This window comes from Dicentrarchus labrax, unplaced genomic scaffold (genome assembly GCF_905237075.1).
Source record: "Dicentrarchus labrax unplaced genomic scaffold, dlabrax2021, whole genome shotgun sequence".
In the NCBI taxonomy this organism is placed as follows: domain Eukaryota; kingdom Metazoa; phylum Chordata; class Actinopteri; family Moronidae; genus Dicentrarchus; species Dicentrarchus labrax.
In genome coordinates this window covers 16,113,590-16,135,953 of record NW_026136715.1, presented here as the reverse complement: position 1 = coordinate 16,135,953, position 22,364 = coordinate 16,113,590, and the positions used below count along the sequence as shown (strand labels likewise).

The window sequence follows — 22,364 nt, the reverse complement described above, 5'->3', positions numbered from 1 at the left end:
TCTTCAACCACCAGTGGCAGCACTGAGCAACACTCCAGTCTGAGGTGAGGAAGAGCAGCATCTTTGATTCTACGTGGTTTGTTCAGACTTACATGGAAGACACATCCCTTAGTCAAAGTACATCAGGTTGTTACTTCACACCCATCTGAAGCAGCTGTCGTTCCCACTTTATAAGTTGTTGAAGATTGCAAGATTTCAGACACAGCAGTCCCCTGGAGCCGAACTAGCTGTTAATAAGTAAATACCTCCAAACTGTTGACTGGCTGCTTGCTAAACCACATTGTCTTGTTTTCTATATTTCTAAACATGCTGCACTCCGAAGATGTGAGGTGTGGTGGCTTTGGAATAGTTGGAAGACATCTTTGAAGGCGTTGAGCTAAGTAATGAAAAAGGTATGTAACAAGTAACAACATATTTGAGTAATGAGTTAACTAATATAGTTACTTTTAAATTAAGTAATCACCAAATGATAAAATGTCTCAAGTAACTTCTCATCTGTTTTAGTCAGTCAGAGAAGAAATGAGAGATTGTTCCTCAGTGTGTTTTCACCACAATTTAACCACTGTTCCTAATCCTCCCGAGGCAAACCAAACCTACCCTGATCATTTCCCTCCAACCAAACTCTCTCTCTCTCTCTCTCTCTCTCTCTCTCTCTCTCTCTCTCTCTCTCTCTCTCTCTCTCTCTTCCCACTATCCTCTGTGTATAAGCTTCAGTATGATCACCCTCTCTCTCCTTCAGAGCACGATTGGTCAGTCCCCCACCCTCTCTTCTGCCCACCCCTCATTCTCTCCCTCTCTCTCTCCCTACTTAAATACTTTTAGCATAAAGAGAGAGAAGGAGGGGAGGGAAAAGGGGGATGGGAGATTCATGGGGGAGGGGAGCTGAGCGCTCACTCTGTTGTCACTGGCCAGAGAGAGAGAGAGAGAGAGAGAGGTAAAGGGAGGGAGGGAGAGAAATAGAGAGAGAGTGGAGTTGTGTCCCATATGTGGAAAAAAAAACATAGCAGTGCACACACACGAGTCTGGTCTGCTCCAGGGATTATCGTAGCGCTTTCAGATCTGATGGAAGACGTGCAGGCATGAATAGGTAAGGCTGCCTGTCTTCTCTGCATCTCTGTGTTGATCTGCTGTCATGCTCTCCCTGCTGTTTGACTTGGCTCTGCTGGCTGGCTGAAGTTGGAGGAGGACCGGAGCTGAGCGTGTTGTAGCAGCTCTCCTCTTTGGCCACTGACCATGAGATATTTCCCTGAGCAAGCTAACTCTGCCTTCTCCTTTTCAGCCTCCCTCTGAACTGTGCAAGGACAGAGCTGTGTTTGTTTTAAAGTGGAAGCTGTGGTCAGTTAGTTATTCTGGGCTAAGAGTTAAAAGTTGACTGTCAGTTAGAGCAGAGGCGGTCGTAGACAGAGGCAGCGCTGTATGTGAAGCCTGTTGGTGTCCAAGGACAGCCGTGTGGTCATTGCGTAATATCTCTTCTATATGAGTAGTATATGACTGAATGTGAATCAGTTACTGACTTGTTTATTATACATACTCAGAGAGATAGAGTCTCTGTGACAACTGAAGTAATGTGCGAAAGCAGTAAATGCCAAAATGTGGCATTACTGCTGTTAAATACTGTTGTTTTATGTCTCTGAGATTATGTGATGTCTTGCTTGGGATTTTTGTGTTTGCAATTGATAGAGTAGGCTCACCTTTTCATATAGGTGGACTGTATGTTTACGGATTTGTGGCTAAAAATGTTTTCACACATTTTAAAAACTGGAAGACAATTTTAGTTATCTCTATTTAAGAAAGTCATATTTTCTTAGCAGCAATGTGGATAGAAATTGCTCTTTGTTGTCCACAGAAATGAGAAATAACCCTAATGGCTGTTATGAAAAAACTAAACATTCGTTTTAATCTTCGTATCACAATAAAACAACAGAAACTGGAGGATTAAACTGTCTTTAATCTGTGCATGATTAAAATATGACATTTTCAACTCTAACCAGAAAAGATATGTTTAATTCTGCCTTACATTTTAACAGAATTAATTTGTATGATTAAAATTTTCAGCACGCCTCAAACAGAGACGAATTAATTAAGATAACTTCAGAAGTGAAACTTTTTGTCATGACTAGAAACATTTTTTCCTCCTGCATTTTGGTTATCTCGCTCCAAAAGTGTTTGGTCTCCTAAGAATGCGCTCTTTATTGCCCCAGTGCACGGAGCAATGGTATGCGTGAGTCTTTTTGTGAGGCAGATTTAGAAAGCCCTCTTTAGAGGCTGAACGCAGCCTCACAATCAGCTTAATGCCTGCCTATAATGAATACCCTTGTGTGCGTCAATTTGGCAGACTGTGTGTGTGTTTTTGTTACACTGATAGGGTTCTCAGGTTGGTCAGTAATTCAATCATACTGTGGGTGAATTCTGGTCTGTCTGTTTGTGTGTGTGTGTTTAGGTTTGTGTTGCTGAGTGAGCTTGTGTGAAAGGGTTGGTTGACATGTGAGTGTTTGTCCAGACATTGTGCAGCAGCCTGTAACTGCCTCACCTCTCTCTCACTCTCTCTCCCTTTCTCTCAGGGCTGTTCTGTTGTCAGTGCGAGCTCATGCTAGTGATGGACTACAGCCGGACGGACGCTAACCTTAGCTGGCACTCACAAAACAGCATTCCTCCTTACTGAGACCAGCTCCACAGAATGCTGAGTCCTATTGTCCCATATAGTGAGTACACTACTACACACTTCTTTCTTTCTACCCGCCTGCATGTCACACCGAACGGCCTCACTTGACTTGGTTGGACTTTGCCTGAATCAATGAGCTCCCACTCCAGAAAATAAGCAGGAGTGGACACTGTGTTCTGTAGTTTGCAAACAGAGAGAAAAATGCACAGGTAACTGTGAAAATGTACAAGCCTCAGTGCAGAAACCTGACTTTTTCCTTGACGTGCACTGTGGAAACGCTAAACCCTAAGCGCTGGCCCTGTCTGAATGTTTCATCACCAGGCGGAAGGCGCAGTTGGGGGAAGGAAGAGGGACAGAGGGAGGTTGGAGGGCTGATGGTTAAACCAGCAGAAACCCCTCAGCTCTGCCAGTGTCATTTTACCAATACAGCTCAGGACTTTCCACCACACACGCAGCCTCCTGCTCTCCCTCCTTTTCCCTCTTCTCTCTCATTTCTCCCTTCAATACTGACCTAATAACTGACGTGTCCAGTTTTGGCCAACCCCCCCCCTTCGTACCCTCCCACCAGGTTTCATTTGAGTCCAGTGCTCTGGCTCTCCAAAACAGCATTGTTTGCCGGCCAGCATGGGGCTGCCTCCGTGGCCTCGGTCTCAAGAGCCCCTTTTTCTCAGCTCTTTAACTCGCCTCAAAGGAGCATTATTGGCATGACAGTTGCAAGAAAAGAGGGAGAAATCAAACAGAACGGTTAATTTAAAAAGTATTACTTGGTAATGGATGGTAAAAACTTGGGATTTGTTTTTTTTTCGCATCCAAAAAATGAACTGCAGACGCAGTGTGTGGGTGTGAGAATTCAAACTGGACAAAACAGCCTTATTAAAGCGTAATGAGCAGATGTTTGACAGTAACCATGACGTTTTGTTTGCTTTTTGTAAATTTCGCCCTTGAAATAGCCAATGTTATTATTTGACCACTCATCAGATGAATGGAATTTTGAATTGTTGCCAGCAGAATAAGTAGTTGACCTATTGTGTTGTTATGAAACATGTCGTCTCACAAGTGGCTCTCGGTTGATTTAATGCAAGTTCTCACAGAACATGTTGTGTTTTTTCCCATTAAAAGTTCTTTACAGCTGTAAATTCAATTAGGCTGGGATGCTCAAATAACACCAATAGACCATTCATTTGTGAGAACATGCATGCTTGTGCTGCTTCCCATCAATCCTTGTTTAAGAGATCCTTCCATCATCTCCCTGCACCCTGTTAGTCCATACTGACTGAACACACTCTCCCTGCTGCTAAAGTGAACAAAACGTCCAAGAATGTCACAAACTGCTGGTGGAATAGTTAGCATGCCTTCAGAGCCGGCACACTGCTGGTCCTTCATGGGAATCTTCCAGTACACTACGTACTGGCCTTTGTGTGTGATTTGCTTTTATGATCAGGATGCACAATGCTGGTTTTTATCTGCTCTGCCAAGCAGCTTGATGGTTTTTCATGTACAAAGTAGCTCTGTTCTGCAGAGCTTTTGCAGGGTTGAGATCGTTTCAGAACAGCCTGCTAGTGTGCATGTATGTAGACAGAGGGAACGTGTAAGCGCACACAGCAGTGTTAGGTAGTCACGTTGTTTACTCTCAGACCAGTGACACACAAACATACCCTTGTGCTTGCTGGTGACACTGCAGCTCACTGTCTTTCACTTAAAGACTGTAGTCATGATACTGCTGACCAAAAGTCCGACTGTGAGGGACTTTGCATATGTGCAGGACATGCGAAGACTCTCACCTCCATGTTGGAATCCCTGTTGTGGGAATGTGGAGCATTCCCGCTTCCCAACGCTGCTTCTGACTCCTGCTGTAGGCATTTCTCCCAGTGCACATAGTCCCAGTGTATAAATGCACACATGGTGACGCACAGTTAGGTACACCCACCAACACACTTCTTTGTCTTTCAAAGTCTTGTTGTTGTTATCAGGACTGCTTTTACAAATGTGGTCTCAATGATTTCCATCCTGCGTGTGTGCGTGTGTCTCATCTTGCCCTGGCGTGTCCGGCCTTGGTCCTCATCTCCGGCCAGTCCAGAGGACTTCAAGCTGGGGCGAGCAGCCACGGCCGGACCTGAGAAGAAACCTGAGAGAGATTCCAGGGGCCATGGATACTCCTGGAGGGATTTGGTGCAAAGAATCTGTAATCTGCACTTCAAACACACTCTTAAATCAGTCCCAGGCCGCCAACCCAGGAGTGCCCTAACTCTTGTTGCTGGGGGCCCCCGCTGGTGTAGCGATACCTTTTCTTTTAAAACTGCGCACATACACACAGACACAACCACACACACACACAGAGCAACTACACACAGATCTGGCAGTTTTTATAGCTCTCCTCTGACTGACCCCTCTCCTTTCTCTCTGTGGCTCTGTTTTTATGTTTTGTGCGAGTGTCTTTGTGAATGACTCGGCTAAGTCATGGAGTAGTTTGTATAGAAAAAAAGAAGGAGTCGATCTCATCCTGGCCCCTGAAGAAGCAGGTTGGAGGGCTGTGCCAGCGTCTATTCCTATTGTAGGCAGAGTGGTACGAGTGGTGCAGTGGGGGGGTCTGTGGGGCCCTTCAGTAAACACACAGTCTCCTAAAGTGTGTGTGAATAAGAGCTGGGATCATTAGTGTATGGTGTGAATGGGCTCTAATTAGCCCCCAGTGTGTGTGTGGTTGTGGTTGTGTGTGTGTGTGTGTGTGTGTGTGTGTGTGTGTGTGTATGTTTGCATGCGTCTCTGTCCACAAGAAAAGAAGGTTAGGGACCCAGGGCCCTGTGAGTCCACAGGCCTTGTGCTCTGTCTCTCTGAGGGTTCATCAGCTCATTAAGGAGACCTCCGCTCCCGTTAAGGGCCCAATTAAGAAGCAAGGTGGTGAGGCTCATTTGGATGGCAACACTTCACTGAATTCCTGAGGCAGCAGAATTCAGGGCTTGACAATGAGACACAATGTCTTTCACACCAGCACAGCTAATTAGTAAATGACTACGCTTGAGAAATAACATACTTTAATCGTTATGCCATTATGTGTTTGTAGTGCAGTGATCACAAAATGCACTGCTATAGAGGGAAGTGGCTGTTGAACACACTGAGCTTTCTCTAATGTGTGTGTGTACTAACAGAAAACAAATCCCAGAGCTATCCATGTGCTGAGAGTATAAGCTGGGAGCACAGAGGGGCCAGGGGATTTGGGAAGAAATGAGGGAATGCAACATGCTTACTGGGAACGGGTGGAATATGAGAAACGGGGAAAGAAGGAGATTGCAAGAAAAAGATAGAGCTGAAGAGGGGGAGATAGAGCAGAGATTGGACGAGTGAGACAGATGGAAGGGGTGATTGGTCATCACAGAGCCTTAGGACAGCTGTTCTTTGATATATTAGTGGACACAATGACCTAAAGCCAGCCTGCAGTCACAGAAAATAGGGACCCTGTTTTTCTTGAAGGGGAGGGGTGGGTGGACGGGGATCTGCCATTTGTGGACGAGCGTTAGCAGGCACGGGGGATGGGGGAGTTGTTTCTAAAATTACGAGCATGAAGTGACGCATCCAGCAATTATTCCGGAGGCTTTCTAGTTTTGGAGAGTGCTGAGGAAAGGGCTGTAAAATGAGCATGCTCTCAGATGGGAATTTGCTTTTTGCTGCACTATCATTAGCCATTCTAAACACGTTTGTCAATTAATCAATGTTTTAACAAATGCCATCAAGTAGTTTGGCTACTGCACTGCTCCATCCACTCTGCAAAACAACAACTTTTATGACACTCTGAATATTGGTTCAGTGCTAATGACCTGGGTTTTTACCACATAGAAGCTTGTTTTATTCTGTTTATCGACTGGTTTTGAACAATAATTGTCATTTATCGTAACATTTTATTGTATTTTATTACAGACAAGGGCGGTATGACTTCATTATTCTGTTTTCTGCATATCTTGAAAATACTCAGTACAAGACTGTCATGTCGTCCTTCTCTTTTAATAAAACCGTATTAGCTGCACACGCTGACAAAAACTGCTTTGACAGCTGGTCTGAAACATCCCCAAAGGTGGATAAAACAAAAAATAGTGTAAGTCAAACTGTCACTCTGATACATGGAGCACAGAAAGGTCTTTCCACAGTAAGACAGAGAGAGAGACACGCACAGAGGACATCCCTCAATGCCACTGCAGGAGATGGGCTCCTTCCTCCTGGGACTGGACTGGTGAGGCGTGTTTGAAAAGAGCTGCGTCTGCTCGTGCTCTGGGCAGCAGGTGTGAAAACTCCCCACCAGAGCTCCCGCACTCTTCTGTTATTACATCTTTTTAGGGCCGTGAAAGAGGGAGCAGATGAGCCAGAGGGAGTGAGAGGCAGAGTGGGAGTGTGGGATTGTGTTTCTTTTGATTGATTGCAGCCCCATGACTAACGCATAGATTTATAATAATTTTCCTTAGCAATGCCCAATTATGCCTGTCTGATAAATTACGATCTCTGTTGTTTGGTGTGCGCATTATTCTCTTCTCTTTGTCTTAAGACGGTTTGGAAAGGGTCTCAAGGGTTGAGCTTGCACTTCGTTCACCAGTTTTTTGACAATACCCCACATACCATTTTAAAATGTTCTTGTTACTCAGTGTACCATATCAACATTAAGTCATTAATTTAATTTAAGTTTAATTGTGAAACCACATCAAAATTAAAACATTGAATGCTGCCATTGTTATAAAAATATCAAATTTCTGAGTTTAAATAAATACACAGGCATGGGGTGCTTTAATAAGACAGGGGGCACAGTTGCAAGTGTCTGTGAAAGAAGTGATTTGGCACGCAGATGAGAGTGCACTTTTCCAACAGACTCTCTCTCACTCATTGCTAGTGTGTCATTTGTTAAGCTACTTAGGCTACCATATCTGAGGTTGCTGACCCCTGTGATAATATAGTATATCAGTGGAGTATCGTAAAACATACCATTATCCACAATATAAGTGAGGAATTCATCATCATTTTTCATTATGTGGGTGCAAACAAGAGCTGATAAAATGTGTATTTTATTCCAAAGAGAGAGAACATCCAGAGACAATTTTCCTCTGTCTCCACCTGCCACGCTGTGAAATGTGGCTGGCCTCTCAGATTGGTGTTTTTATGACAGACCAGGTAGTATGCAGCGGCAGGACGGCCACTGCCTAGTGAGAATGTCCTGCTTGATATTAGTGTCATAAATCACAGTGAACTTGAGAACAGAGGACTTAAAGGGCTTCAAGACTGAACTACAAATCAAGATAACAAACTCTGATAAATAACAGATCCTGGGTGCAAAGGCTTCTCCATTTGCACTCCAAACACAGTTCTTGAAGGTTAAAAGCAGTTTATTGAATATGTTTGTCTAAAATGCACAGAAGTGTTTAAAGATTCCCGAAGAAAGACATAATTTCTTTTACATATTTATGTCCAGCAAGCAGGAGTTTCATCCAATAACTCATTGATCAGCCTGTGTTTGCTGAATACATAACAACTGATTCAGACACCAGAGCTTCAAGTTTGTGATTTATCAGCACAAATAATAGTGTCTGTCACCCTACGCTCAGCTTTCTGCCTGTCACTCCCCTCGGCTGTGTGCCTTTTATTGTAACTGCATTCAATTCAAGCTTTTCTCTTTAAAGTGTCTGTTTCTGAGATGTCTAAATTGAATCCCTGACGTACAGCCACAACAGCCGGAGCAGCATTCTCAAAACAATTTGACACTCTGTAACATTATTTCAGAAGTATTGAAGGAATTTGGTTTTTGGCATTAAGTGAATTTACACCCTAGAGTTGTTTTCAAAATATTTTACCTCCTTGTTGAACAGACAAAATCCCTCTTTTACTGGGCCAGCAGCTTCATTTGGAGCAGAAAGAGCCATTCTTGGTGTAGTGTATTTTGTAATTGTGAAGCTAAGCAACCACGTACAGGTCTGTATCATGATAGCTCTCGTTATTAAAAGTTATGTAAGAAATTAGGAACGGAAGATCACATTTATAGATCAATGTACATGCACACTGCACTCTGTGTGGAGGTGTATGATGGAGTGGAGGTGTTAGTAGTTTTCTCTGCTTTGTGGGTGGGGGAAGAGCTGAGCTCTGAATAGAGCCCTGATTGGATTGATCCACGGCGCTCTTGTTTACAAGCGGCCTCTTCACAATCGGCACAGTTTAATAGCATGCTGTCCCAGAAGGGTTGTTGCATCCGTGTCCGTTTTGTTCCTCGGGGCAGGGAAAACAAAAGTGCCGGGAAGGGAGAAGGGGAAAGCAACCTCAGGGGAACTGTGAAACGGCACTGGAGCCCTCTACCTCCGGGCTTCTTGCCAAGATAACGTTTCTCCTCACCCATTGATACTTCTTTTATAGGAAACCACAACACGGTCTAGAGTACTACCAGTCTTTATAGGCCAAGAGCTACTCCGGTTTCACCTAGTCAACATGAGAGTCAGTGACTTTGCAGATGGCAGAAATCACAAATGAACCTAACACAGTCCCGCTGAGCTGTAAGTGGTCTAATTTTAATATTAGGGCCTCCTCAAAGTAAAGCTGTTTTTTCTGCTGAAGAGAGCTGTGCCACTGTCTTCATCACGTACTCCTACAATAGGATGCAGCTCACACAGGTCCCTCAATAAATCCCAGGCTGACACAAAAGCTGTCAGTGGACTGCTGCTGAATAGATTAATAAGATTTCCATAATTAGACAGGCCCCTGACAATAGGATCCTTCAGGCTTTGTCTCAGGGCCAACTGGTTTGTCCGAGCTGCGCACGTCTGCTGGACGGTCGTCCGCCACAATGGCCACACAGACAGTAAGGCCGTCAGCATAACATCTGTCTCTCCTGGGGCCAAGATCACACACACATACACACACACACACACAAACACACACATACACACACACACAGTGGGAAGTTTCATGTGCATACTCACAAGGATCTTATCAACCTCCTTGCAGCCACGTAAGGCCATCAGTCAATAGAAAATCAGTCTCATCACATATTTGTGTATACTTAACTTGGTCACAACTGATAACCATAAATTCAACAGCTCAGCTGATAAATATATTAAATAATCTTCCATCCTCTGATTGGATCACAGAGCAACTTATATTGACAACAGCAACAAAAGCTTCCAAAATAATTTAATGAGAATAGGATTCCCATTTTCAAACATACTAATGTCCTTGTCCAGTCTTAATAAATGTGTGAGGTTTTTTTTCCATAATCCTCTAATGTGAGTAAGATGAAAGTAGACTGGGATGCGGCAGGAAGGGGAAATGTCACAGCATTGGAGCTGGAAAATGTATCAAGTACAAAAATGATTTCCTGAAATTCACAAATTATTTTAGCAATGTGTTGTCTCATATGAATGTTTTATAGGATAAATACAATCTAGCATTGTATTGCAACATATATTGAAGTTTATCTAATGATTGCAGTGCTACCCGCACTATGTGCACATTGTCCTGATTCCCTACTTCTAATCTTAGCTTTCTTTCCACCCCTCCAGTGAATTAATCTACACGATGGCTCTGATTTAAGCAGAAGTGTAGATTAGAGTTTGCTCTGTTCATTGTGGAGCGGTACTGCTCTAAAAACCACAATCCAGCAGAAGGCAAGATCTAATTACATGGAAACGGCTAAACTGCACTGCAACCCTGCTGTGTTTATCCGAGGTGAATGGCAGCCTATCACTCATCTAGCTCACTGTGTGCATACAGCAAAAATTATAGAGTATAATGCACTTTTTTAAAAAGACTTATAGAAAGTAATTACTCTCAGATTTAACAGTAAATTGGTTCTTTAGGTATGGGCAGCTGGTCATTACATTGGGGTAGTGTGAGAGAAGTCCATTCTGTGTTGGTGCTACTCTAATGATGGAGTGGACAGCAGTTAGCCCGCCTCACTGAGTCCTCTAATGTCCGCTCCAGTCCGCTTAGAGAGGACGAAGTGCCTGCTGTCCACTCTTTTCCCTCCCTCCATCCCTCCCTCCCCACTGCAGGTTTTATGAGCTCCCCTGGGCTCTCATCCATCTCTGTCACACACAGGCCCCATTATTGGGGCTGCTCACAAACTGGTTGGGCTGCAGATGGGAAGGGCCTGTAGGACATATATGGTTTCTGCAGCCTGGACAAAGACCTGCAAGTCGGACCACAAAAATATGTCGTCATCAGGGTGTGGACAAGACAATGTCTTCAGCATGTTTGTAAAAAAAAAAAAAAAATACAAGTGAACAGAGTGTGAGAATGTGCCTTTTACATCCCGCTGTGGTGGGTGTGTTGGTTGACTGAAGCTTAGGGAAGTACTTGAACTGGTTTGGCCATTGGGAACTTAAGGCAGTGGATTTGAATATGAAGGACATGATAATCCAATGGCCATCTGGTCTGCTGGTCTCATCTGACTGAATAAATAACGGACGTAATCTGAAAACACACATGGGGAGGTTTGCAAAGCGGGTAAAGAAAGAGGCCAAAGTTTAGGAGTGAGCGGGAGTGCAGCAGCAGAATCACAGGCTATGGATATTGAGATTTGATTTAAATGGCAATAAGAAGCCTGGCTCCACACACACAGACATCCATGAATAATGAATCATCAGGCGTCCTCTGAAGGAAAAGGCAGAGAGGCCAGTAATGATGGCTTTTGCCATATTCCTTTTCACCTCCCTGTTTCTGTAGGTGAGTACTCCTCACCTCAGGGTAAATTGTGACAGTTCAATAATGCCAAGTTATGTGTGGAATGTCAAGCTGATGCCTCAGCAAGAGGTAGTGCTAGTCTTAGTCATAGACGATTCTATAACAATCGTATCGTTATATATTTGTTTAATACACACATAAACACATACACTTAAATCAGAAAATTCACAGTTGATCATACATGCACAAATAATTGGCCCTGAGAGAGTAAACAATAGCATGCAAACACTGAACATTAGTAGATGCATTATATATTTGGGCAAAGGAGTTGTTAGACTGCCATATGCGTGTTCCACGCAATAAAGATACGACGCCTGTAGAATATTTTACTGGAAAATAGGGCCTTGAGGCACGAGGGGACCTGAAGGGAAAACAATTCATGGGATAAAATGTCTTTTTTTCCACTGCCCTCTCTCCTGTTAGCTCGGCGATGTGCTTGGTGCGTAGCAGCCATGATCAATCAGACCTCGGCCAGTGCTGAAGTCAGCCAGAGGAACAGACATTCCACTTTCCCAATGTTCCATGGGAGACTGTGCTGATGAATAGCACACTATGCTGCAATTCCAAACCCAACCCCCTCTCTCTTTCTTTCTTTCTTTCTTTCTCACTCTCTCCACGCCACTGTCCACACACACACACACACACACACACACACACCCTCCTTCCCCTCTCCCTCCCTTCCCTCCCTCTGTCCAGCCGGCCACTGGGCCTTTGGAGCTCTGGTGTACTGTGGGTGGGTGGATTGGTGGGTGGTAGGTGGGGGTGCAGGGCGGAGAGAGCAGGCATTCAGAGCAACATGCGCAGGGAGATAACAATAGCTCCTCTGGGAGACCTGCAGATGTTAGCAGTACAGGGAATAGTAGTGGGATCTTATCGCAACAACATAAGCTGGGAAACTACAAAACAACACATGCAACCTACCGATCTGCTTTCACTAGCTTTCTTTCTGCAGCTTTCTCTTTTTTCCTCCACCTCCCTTTTACCTTCCTCTCCCTCTCTGAGAAATGTGAGCCCCTTCTGCTCACATGCATGATGGTAACACTTAAAAAGAATCCTTTCCAAACAGAAGAAAGGCCATTCCTAGTCATTGGTTGCTGGGGGGGGGGGGGACAAATGTAGTGTCTAAATTTTGTACTGTCTAGTTTGCTAATCTACATTAAACTGAATATTAACTAACTCTGTTAGAAATAAACAGACGGTATTATGTCATAGCACGGTGAAACAGATATCAAAATCACACTTTATGTGTAGAATTGCATAATAGATATAAAAAAATGCCCTGCTATAATTATTTTTTAATAAGATTTTCTTTGTATACTGAGTGTCCGCAGTGTCTCAGCTCAAGATGAATATTGTATCAGTGACAGAACCATTTCACTTTAACAAGTGTAAAGCAAAGTGATATAACTTTTTTATATATTGGCGACCTTGGAACCTCAGATGTGGTTTGCATTTATAGATGGAAGATGGAAGAAGAACAATTCTCTATTTTCCAGCCACAGGAAAGGAATCAATTGATAAAGTTGCTTCATGGACCCAAATGGACTCGTATCATGATCAGTTATTTATGATATAATCAGTCCTACACTCCTTTTTCTGACATAATTGTATGTAGAGTAACCTTATGACCTTCTTTCCATGTGTTTTTTTTTTTCAGGCCTGTTAAAGATGCACTGGAACCCAGAGCATGCCCAGCCTCTCAGCCAGTGGCCTGAGCAGCACCTGGACGTCTCCTCCACCACCTCCTCTCCGGCCCACAAGTCGGAATTCTACGCTGGCCGTGGCCGCAGCTCCAGCAACTACGCCTGGGCCAATGACGACATCTCTGCTCTCACAGCCTCCAACCTGTTGAAGCGCTATGCTGAGAAGTATGCTGGTGTGCTGGACTCACCATATGACCGGCCACCTACTGTGGGCTCCTACCCAGAGCCAGGGGCGTTTGGGGGCCTCAACGTCCCAAAGACTGAGCTGGAGCCCTGGCCACTGTCGCACAGCACTGATGCCTCCTATTCCCTGGTGCCTCCTGGAGGCCATGACAGCCTCTCAGGTTCCAAGGCTGTAGCCACATCTGCAGGCCCTCCAGGGGTTGGTAGTGTGTCGGTGGTGAACAGTAACCTCTCAGACTCTGGTTACAGTGGCAGCAGCTCCTGCAGTGGCTCCAGCGAGTACCCATCTAGCTACAATGGCACCTATCTTTCCTCAGGGTACTGTCCCCAAACCAGTGCAGCACTTCCCCCTGCCTCTCTCCACACTCTTCAATCCACCCCCACTCTGGTGGCCAGCTATAGCCCTACCACACCTGTCTATAACTACCCCCCAAGCACATACCCTCCACACAACAGCCTTGCCCCCACCTACAGCCACCCCTCTGCAACTTACCTGCCCTCAGGTCTACCAGCCCCTACTCCCGTTCCCTCGAGGCCCACAGTGGTAGGCGGCAGCTATAGTTACCAGAGCACCAACCTTGGGACATCGGAGTCTGGAGGGACATTAAAACGAAAAGCATTCGAGATGAGTGTAGAAGAGGATGAGAGCGGGGATGGGTCTCGTTACAGGAAATATAGCTATGACTCCTTGAAGGCTGGGGGAAACTCTCCTTACAGTGTGAATGACAAAACAGAGTGCCGGGGAAACGGCTTCAGCGGTTCAGGCAGCACAGACCCTCAAACCTTCAAGCCCAGCAAGCCCTCCTCCCAGCCCCTGGTTTCTCCTCAGTATGGGGCAGCAGGGGAGTACAGCCCTCCAGCAGGCATGACAGGGGAGAATGGTGTGGCGGAGCAGGGCTTCATCCAACAGCAGCAGCATCGCTCCCAGGCCCACAAGCGCTCTCCATTGTGTGCCCCGACTGAAACTATGAAGAGCCCAGACCCCCGACTGTTGGACCTTGTCAGTGGGGAGTTACTGGACTGCAGCCCGGCGCTGGGATGGGGTGAGCTGGCTGGGCTCACCCATGTCAAGACTGCCCTGGAAGAGGATCTTCTGTGGCCCGTGTTGAGGCCCAGTCCAGTGGTGCGGCCCCCAAGAACCGTCCTGCTGTTTGGCCCCCGGGGGGGGGGTAAGACGACGTTGACTCGTTCTTTGGCTTCACAGCTTGGGGCTTCCTTCTATCGGCTGAGTGGAGCCATGCTGGCCTCTAAAGGGAAGGCTGAGGCAGAGCACATTCTGGGGTGTCTTTTGCAAGTAGCAGGGGCACGACAGCCCTCAGTGGTGCTGCTTAGCCAGGTGGAGGCCATGGAAGAGGAGGGTCTGAGGCAGACACTGCTGACCACCCTGGAAAAAGCCCAGGTGGGGACCCCAGGTCTGGTGATCCTTGTATGTGCCACTGGCAGACCAGATCTTCTGCAAGATGCAGTTCATCGGAGCTTTGCCAAGCGGTATCACGTCGGCCTGCCAGATGTGGGTATGCGCAGGCAGGTGCTGCTGCAGACCCTGTCGCCCCAAGGCTGCAGCCTGAGTGAGAGGGAGCTGAGTGCCGTGCTGCAGCGCACAGAGGGCTTTTCAGTGTGGGAGCTGCTTCAGCTCAGCCAGCAGGCACTCTCCTCAGCATCCTCCCCTACTGGGGCCATGCATGGGCACCCCACATCCTCCAAACCCCCATCCTTCACAGACTTTGAGAATGCCTTCTGCAAGGTGCGCCCACACACCACCACAAAAGAACTGGACACTTGTATAGAGTGGAGCAAGATGTATAACCACTGAGAAAGCAGCCAGTCACTGTACTCGGACTGCATTACGACCCTGTCTCTGCTTTGACATGGCAAGCCTTGGGAATGTTTTGTTGTTGTTTTGTAATTACAGATTATGCAGCCAAAAGAGCCAGAGAAGCTCAACGATACGGGAGAGCTGACAAAGTTGTTTTACTGGCAGAAGCATGCCATGGTGTGCTGTTTTTGTTTTCGTATGAATATCCGCAATATTTTATTTTTCCCAAAGAAAAGAAAGATGAATAGGCCTTGTTGAGTGGGGTAGTGTATTAGTCTTTTGGCCAATGGGAAAATCAGATTATATACTATTTGGATACTCTCAGAGATCCTGATTAGCCTTGGTCCAGGACAAAATCAATTATTTGTTGCTAGGTGACGTGGTCCAAGATTATGGATAATCAGGGTTTGGAAAATCCCCCCTTTGACTGCTACTCTCAGGATCCTATTTATTCCCAGTCCACTTCCATGTTATCCTAATGTTGATTTAGTCACTGGATTGTCACTAATTATTCAGTACGAAGGGCTTGGGATCAGCAACATTTCACCAAACCACAGTTTTTGACCAAAAACACGTCAAACCAAATGCAAGAAGAAGACTGCTCCTCAAAATCACAGTTAATGAATCCTTCTCGAAAGCTTCTCACCAAATCAAAACAGTTAGTCCTTATTGTTCCAAAAAGAAAGAAAATGAGATGATCTTTTATTAAATCCAGACATGCAGCTGTCCTTCCCAAGAGTTCAGTTGTTCAAGTAAAACCTTGTAGTTACACTGTTTGGTTGTAGAAATACTTCACATGTATTAGATTTAAGTCACCAATAGTATTATAATCACACTTAAATGGTACAACTCACAGACAACTTATTATTTTACTATTTTTTGGGTTGTTGTCCTTAACTTCCACATACATTTGTTCTCAACCTCACATTCCTCATTGTCTGCAGTTTTCCTGAGAATCCCACCTAACAGAACAAAACGTACCCACCTGCACACCCAGCTTCTCTGTTTTCTATTTCACTTACTCCTTTTGTTTTCTTAGTATGTAGTCTTGTTTGAAATGCTCAGGAAGAATTTCTTTACCTCAGAAATATGAAATTAAAGAATGTATGTAATCTTAGGGTCTTAGTAGAGAGTGGCGCGGAGTGAGATAAAGCAGCGAGGAGAAACCTGACAGTCTTGTAACACCCACTACAGCTGGGCTTTTACCTCGGGAGAGAAACTTGAATATGCTACAAAGAGTAACATTGAATGTAATTCAGGTATTTCAAAGGATATTTGATGCCATAAATCCATGTATTATTATATATGAATATATAAATACGTTTTCTTTTCTGTTCTTTTACCCTTTATTTTTATTGTAGTTTATGGTGGAGTGATGATTGTCTTCAAGAAATGCTATGTAGAATACAGAAAATATTCCTTTTTTTGTTGGACAAACTGCAAATATCCGTGTTATTTAGTGTTTACATATCCTGTATATGCATGTCTGCAAAATGTCATTTAAAAATGTAAATATAATGCACACAATCATACAGAGCACAAAATACCTTCCAAAACTACCACAAACAAAAACACAGATGCAAATAAAAAAAAAACGATTAAAGTCGTTATATGTAGCTTTCAGCAAATCCCAAAGTCTAAAAATTTGCAGTTAATGTGTACATATTGTGGATGAACCCAACATGTAGACAATCCAGAAAATAAATCTCTCTTTTTCCACTAGTCCTATAGTTCTGTTTTAAGAAGCTGGAAAAACCTGGTCACTGGACCGCAGGTACAGAGGTCGTACGTATTAGACTGTTGCCATGGTCCTGAGGAGGTACACACAGGATGATGTAATATTTCCTACCGCCCATTCCTCCCTCTGTCTCCCCCTCCCTCCTTCCCTCATCATTATTTTTCTCTTTTTCTCTCTCCCTAGTGCAATCTCATTAGATTGGATTGCCCCCTGGCCACGAGCCCCAGTGGCCATGTGGCGTTGTATCCTCTCCCCAACCCCAGCTCCCCCTCACCCTTCCCTTATACCGATTCCTCTGGAGTGGAAGTGGTCTGATTGATGTCCAGCAACTCTATATCACAGTGCAGCCGTCCCTCTCCAGCTGGTGGCTTCAGTCATGCCATACAGCCAGATCAATCAGAGTGACCCCCACTGTGCATACTGATCACTGTCTCAGAAACTGAAAACACATTTATAAATTACAAAACAACCCCTGCCTCAAGCGGCACGGTCCAGATAATGCTAGCGATTATTCACAGGTAATTACAGAAATGAATGAATAGCTACATCATTTTGATTTGCTCTTCCCACTGCTCTCAAGAGTTTGTCCAACAAAACAAGCTTTTATTTTTTACATGTTTTGATCTGTTATTGCGGTAACTTTGTTCTTGGTTATTGTACATTTTCTGTAACCATTTCTACCTCATTTTTGCGGCATATTGTACATGAAAGTATTTATTTCATGTCTTTTTTGATGTCTGTTTTAAAAATGATTATAATGTTCTTGAACTGTAATGGTCTACCTCAGAAAAGACTGTATTTTAAGAGAAGAGTATCACACAATATTAAACAGAATTTGTCAATATTGCACTGCGGGTTATTTCTTTGTTTTTCTCTCTGAATTTAGCCGTCAAGGGACTGCAATTGACCAGAGTGCAGAAATGACATGATGGTGGTGCTTACCTTGTGTCTTTGTATCCATAGCCTGGCTTGACCCCACTGTTAAGGTCAGCACAGTTACTTAAACTGATTGCTAATTCGTTTAACGTTTAAACACACAAGACTACATCACTAGGTTTTGGGCTTTTTTCTAACATCAGCTTGAATTAACTGAACACAGTAGCCTGTATAATCGGCGAGTTTAGGCAGTATGAAAGAAAGAAAACAGGTACATAGTGGGTTCACGAGAAGGTGTGCTGTTGTTAGATAAGCATTTTTGCAGTTGTTGAGGCCGTGTGTTGTGAGGGTGTATCTGTGTGGGGGGAAAGATTAGGAAAAAGGGAAGTGTGTGTGTGTGTGTGTGTGTGTGTGTGTGTGTGTGTGTGTTTAAAGATAAAAACAGAGAGCTGTATGTGTTTTGTGTGTCTACTTGCACATAAGTTTGTCGGCCCGGGTGTGCATGTGTGTTTCAGCATCCAGAACAGCAACAGAAGCAGAGCTATAGCACACCCCTGAGGCTTCAGGCCCCAGCACCAGAGCACAGAGGTCCTTCATATCTGTCACTGTCTGTAAACAACAGCTCGTCCCAGCGGCCTGCCCTCTGCTATTTCTGGCCTTTCCTGACATCTTTCAAAGACTCAAAACTAACTGAGAGAAGAAGTAAATCTGAGCAACTCCGTACAAAGAAGTGAAAGTTCAATCAAAGCCTGAAACAGGATCTATTGCTTCCCAGTTATGGATAGTGGTGTCAAAGCTGTGAGTTTGAAACATCTGTGACTGAATCCCAGTAGAACAGTGGTGCTGGTGGTGTTGATGACAGAGTAATTAATTGTCTAATAATGATGCATAGCTCTGTTATAAGCACAACCTTGTGCAGCGGCTGCCCTTCATCCTCTGATGAAGGATAATCATTTCTGCAGCTGTTTAAAAATTATTTCCTATCTTTTTCCGTCACAAACTCAATATCATAATCCACAAAACAACATAACCTTGCTGAGGAAGAATGGGCCACGTGGAAATGGGACATTGGCATATGAGGCTTATTTATATCTTACACTAATTTCAGACTAGAGGTATCACAAAAGATGTAGTTTTGGTTAAACTGTGCAGACTTTCATGTTTTTGTACTTGCAACAGCCACAAATAAAGATGTACAGTTGTTCAGATGTACTTCATACTGTGATAATATTGCTGTAAGAGGATTGGTGATAATGTGGCTCCAACCTTCTTTCTACATACACTTACATAGTCTGACTTCATGTGAGTCACTTTCCATCTAGTCCAAGCGTCTGAAAACCAGTTTGTCCTTTTTGTCCTGAGTGATTCCTGTCCTCCAGGAAGTCAATCATTTTCTTCTCCCTGCTGATTGGAGGTAATTAGGCGAGCAGAGTTTGTAATTGGATAATAAAAGATGTTAATGAGCTGCTGTCCTATTTACTCATACTTAGGCAGTGAATAGCAGGACTCAGCTCTTCTACACTTTCCTCACCGAGGTTATAAAACGTGGTATTGAGAGTCAGTTTATAGATATACATGCCATATATCAGAATACTTAACATGATATAGCTGGGTTTATAAATAGTAAAGGGTATAGGAATAATTAGTCTTACAATACATTTCATTTAATTTGAAGATGTTGGTAGTTATATTAGAAACTAAAGCTTTTAAACTGTACTTATGGAGGCATTCATTTTGTTTGTTCAGTGTTTATATATTTGTTTGTGTGTTAAAGCAGCGTTATGCCTGAAGACTATTATTTCAGAGGGCACTCAACTTAAATATCACATTTTTATGGTGTCCATGTACTTCTCTGTTGTGTGCTTCGTTCAGAGGTGCCCTGACAAAAAACTTGAAAGTTATTTATGGTAACAACCTTCATAAAAAAAGGTCATTCTCTGAATCTCATTTCACACGGACACAGTCCTCCTCTCCACCTTTGCCGTGCCGCTGGCCTTCCATTGTCCGGGCCTTGATACTGACAAGGTTGACATCAGAGGAGAGCTCTGACACTGGGTGAGTTAGGACTGCCAGCTGTTAGCAATCAAGTCTATTTTGAAGTCAGGGACACATGGACCCCCAGGGCCAAAGCAGCAACTAGCCCAACTCCCCCCCCCCAGCCTGCAACCTCCGAGCCCCCTGGTACCACAGATAGCCAGCCCAGCTGTATTGGTTCCAGATGTTGCAAAGCTGCAGTAAGGGCCCTTTACCTAAGAGGACCCCAAAAATGATGACAGACCTGTGCAGAGAGTGGTAACACAGCCGACAACAATAATTAATAATACAATAACACAAACACTGAGCTAAAGGATGTTTCAACACCAAAACTGCAGCCCACAGACAGATAAAGCTGAGGAGTTGGACCCATCTGTTGTCAAGCTCTAAAGACCCATCACATCTCTTTAATTTAAAGGCTCTAAATATTCTCACTCTTGTCCTTGACAGAGAAGGAGCTGCATACTGTGACAGAGAAAGCACTACCACTGCATAGGATCAATGTCGTTTAACATTAGATATTGGATCTTTTACTGGAAGGTGTAGCTGTCATCACAAATATTGGCCTGAATACTAAAGAGTGTAATCTTTATGGTAACTGGGATTCCATCAGACCGGCAATATCTGACAGAGTAGCAAGACAAAGAGAGCACAGAAAAAATTAATTACAATGATCAGATAAAGCTTGCACCTTCAAGTCAGATAAATAAGCTAATCTGAAATCTCGATAAAATTAGGAAAGAATGGCACAATGGAAACTGTTCATGTTCTTTAGAAGGAAATTATCAAATCTTTGCAGCTGCATTGTTTCTGTGTTGGACAGGTCAATCAAAACCCTCAGGAAATTGGGTTTGACAGGTGGAATGTCCTGGTAAAATGTCTTGGCCTACCCCCTCTCACATGACTAAAATGTGATCTCTGAATAAATAAACATTAAATAGGTATATAAGAGAATAAACAGATTGCTGTTTAAGAAGACGTGTCACTGAGGGCAGAATCTGATGATCATAACAGAAATGGATGAAGAGGTTATAATTAAGTTCTCCTACAAAATTAGATTTACTGCATGTTGGGTAGTCAGCAGATGATCATGTGAGAAATTGCTATGATGGCACCTAATTTCAAACAGACCATTGAACATGTGGAAGACAGGCAGGTTTTATGCAGGTCTGTACCTCCCTCAAGTGGCCAAGAAACTATAAACCCAAAGCAGATTGTGCCATGAATCCACTTAGATCAGACCCCAAGAGATAGCACTACAGTTAGCTGACATTTTTATTGATTTTGTTGTAAAACTTCATCAAAATACGTGAATTTAGTCAAAGTGCGGTGACTCAGTCTGGGGATGTGCAGTGTCACAAAGAGGACACAGCATTACATAGTTTATGGGATTTAAAGTGTTATATGAAAATGAAACAGGGTATTTATATTGTTTCAAAACTTTTTTTTTTTTACAAAACCATAAAATACCTCTAAATAGAACAATATTACAACTTCATAACCCCAGACAGCAAAGCTACAGCTGAACTGTATTAAACCCATGAACGACCCCTGGTGGCTCCACTTGGGAGTTTTGAATCATTTCTGCTCCATATGAAAAGAAAAATAATAACATAACTAACACAATATTACTGACATATCTGATGTATGTAAACATCTGTTCTTATGTATGTTTTTTCCAGAGACATTTATACATGCATAAAAACCAATATAGTAAACATTTGGAGTTGATTGTCAGTGGTGGCAGATGGTGAGAGAGAGACAAAACCACATCATAATATTTCAGGTACAAGTAAAAATTTAAAAATGTTTTTAAAATAGTAGACCAGGTTTATCTTTATAATGTGCAGTGTAATATAATCTTCAGCAATACATCATTTTATGGTATGTTTTTGGAAGATAAATGTAAAAGAGTAAAAAGCACAAGTAATCTGTTGCAAGACCTCTCTATATTTTATCTGCTGACATGTGTTCATATGCTTTTTGGCAGCCCTCTATAGTTAAAAAGCATCAACGTCCATATAATTGTTCATTTATGCACATACATTATTAATTACACACATTATGCACATACGTCATCACTTGTTTGTCCACATAGTTTTGTTGAACACAAATTCTACAATGTGTCTCTCTGTGTACTGTTCTTACATACAATATTTTGTGAGCAAGTACAGCTTGTATCCAGATCCTTCACTTAAATAAAAGCAGCAGCACATTACAGAGTTACTCCATTACAAGTAAAAGTCCTGCAATCAAACTGTCAGTAAGAGAACAGCATATTATCAGCAAAATGCCCCTCAGTGTCACTTTAGAGTAAAAGCACTCCTTATGCTTCAAAGAAGTTTATGTCAGTGGTATATAATTATATAGTGTATTGTATTATGATATATGTGTGAGCAGCATGTTGGACTAAACCAGTTTATCCTATAGCATTGAATTGTGTTTAATCATCACAGGCTTGTTTTGTTATCAATCTGTAGCTTCAAAAATAAATATAAAATGTACAATCTGTGTAGCTATCTGAAATGTAGTAGAGCAGAAGAAAAACGCTTTGAATGGAATAAATGTAGCCCATAAGAGGAGGTTACAGTAAACTGGAGTCACACAGTAGTCACACAGTTGTTTATGGTTTTATAATGCGCACAGCAGCGA

General features: G+C 43.4%; 1 protein-coding gene across 3 annotated transcripts; it reads left to right on the top strand.

The window, feature by feature from the left end:
* Positions 1-368: 368 nt before the first annotated feature.
* On the top strand, positions 369-17,649 carry fignl2 (fidgetin like 2). Of its 3 annotated transcripts, none has more exons than XM_051425641.1 (3): positions 369-392; positions 2,562-2,702; positions 13,020-17,649. In XM_051425641.1, the coding sequence occupies exons 2-3, from the start codon at positions 2,678-2,680 to the stop codon at positions 15,059-15,061; spliced, it is 2,067 nt and encodes a 688-aa protein (XP_051281601.1). In that variant the 5' UTR covers positions 369-392; positions 2,562-2,677; the 3' UTR covers positions 15,062-17,649. The 3 variants fall into 3 exon arrangements, with proteins under 3 accessions (XP_051281601.1, XP_051281600.1, XP_051281599.1); XM_051425640.1 differs by lacking the exon at positions 369-392 and adding an exon at positions 905-1,087; XM_051425639.1 differs by lacking the exons at positions 369-392; positions 2,562-2,702 and adding an exon at positions 6,986-10,345.
* Positions 17,650-22,364: the final 4,715 nt, after the last annotated feature.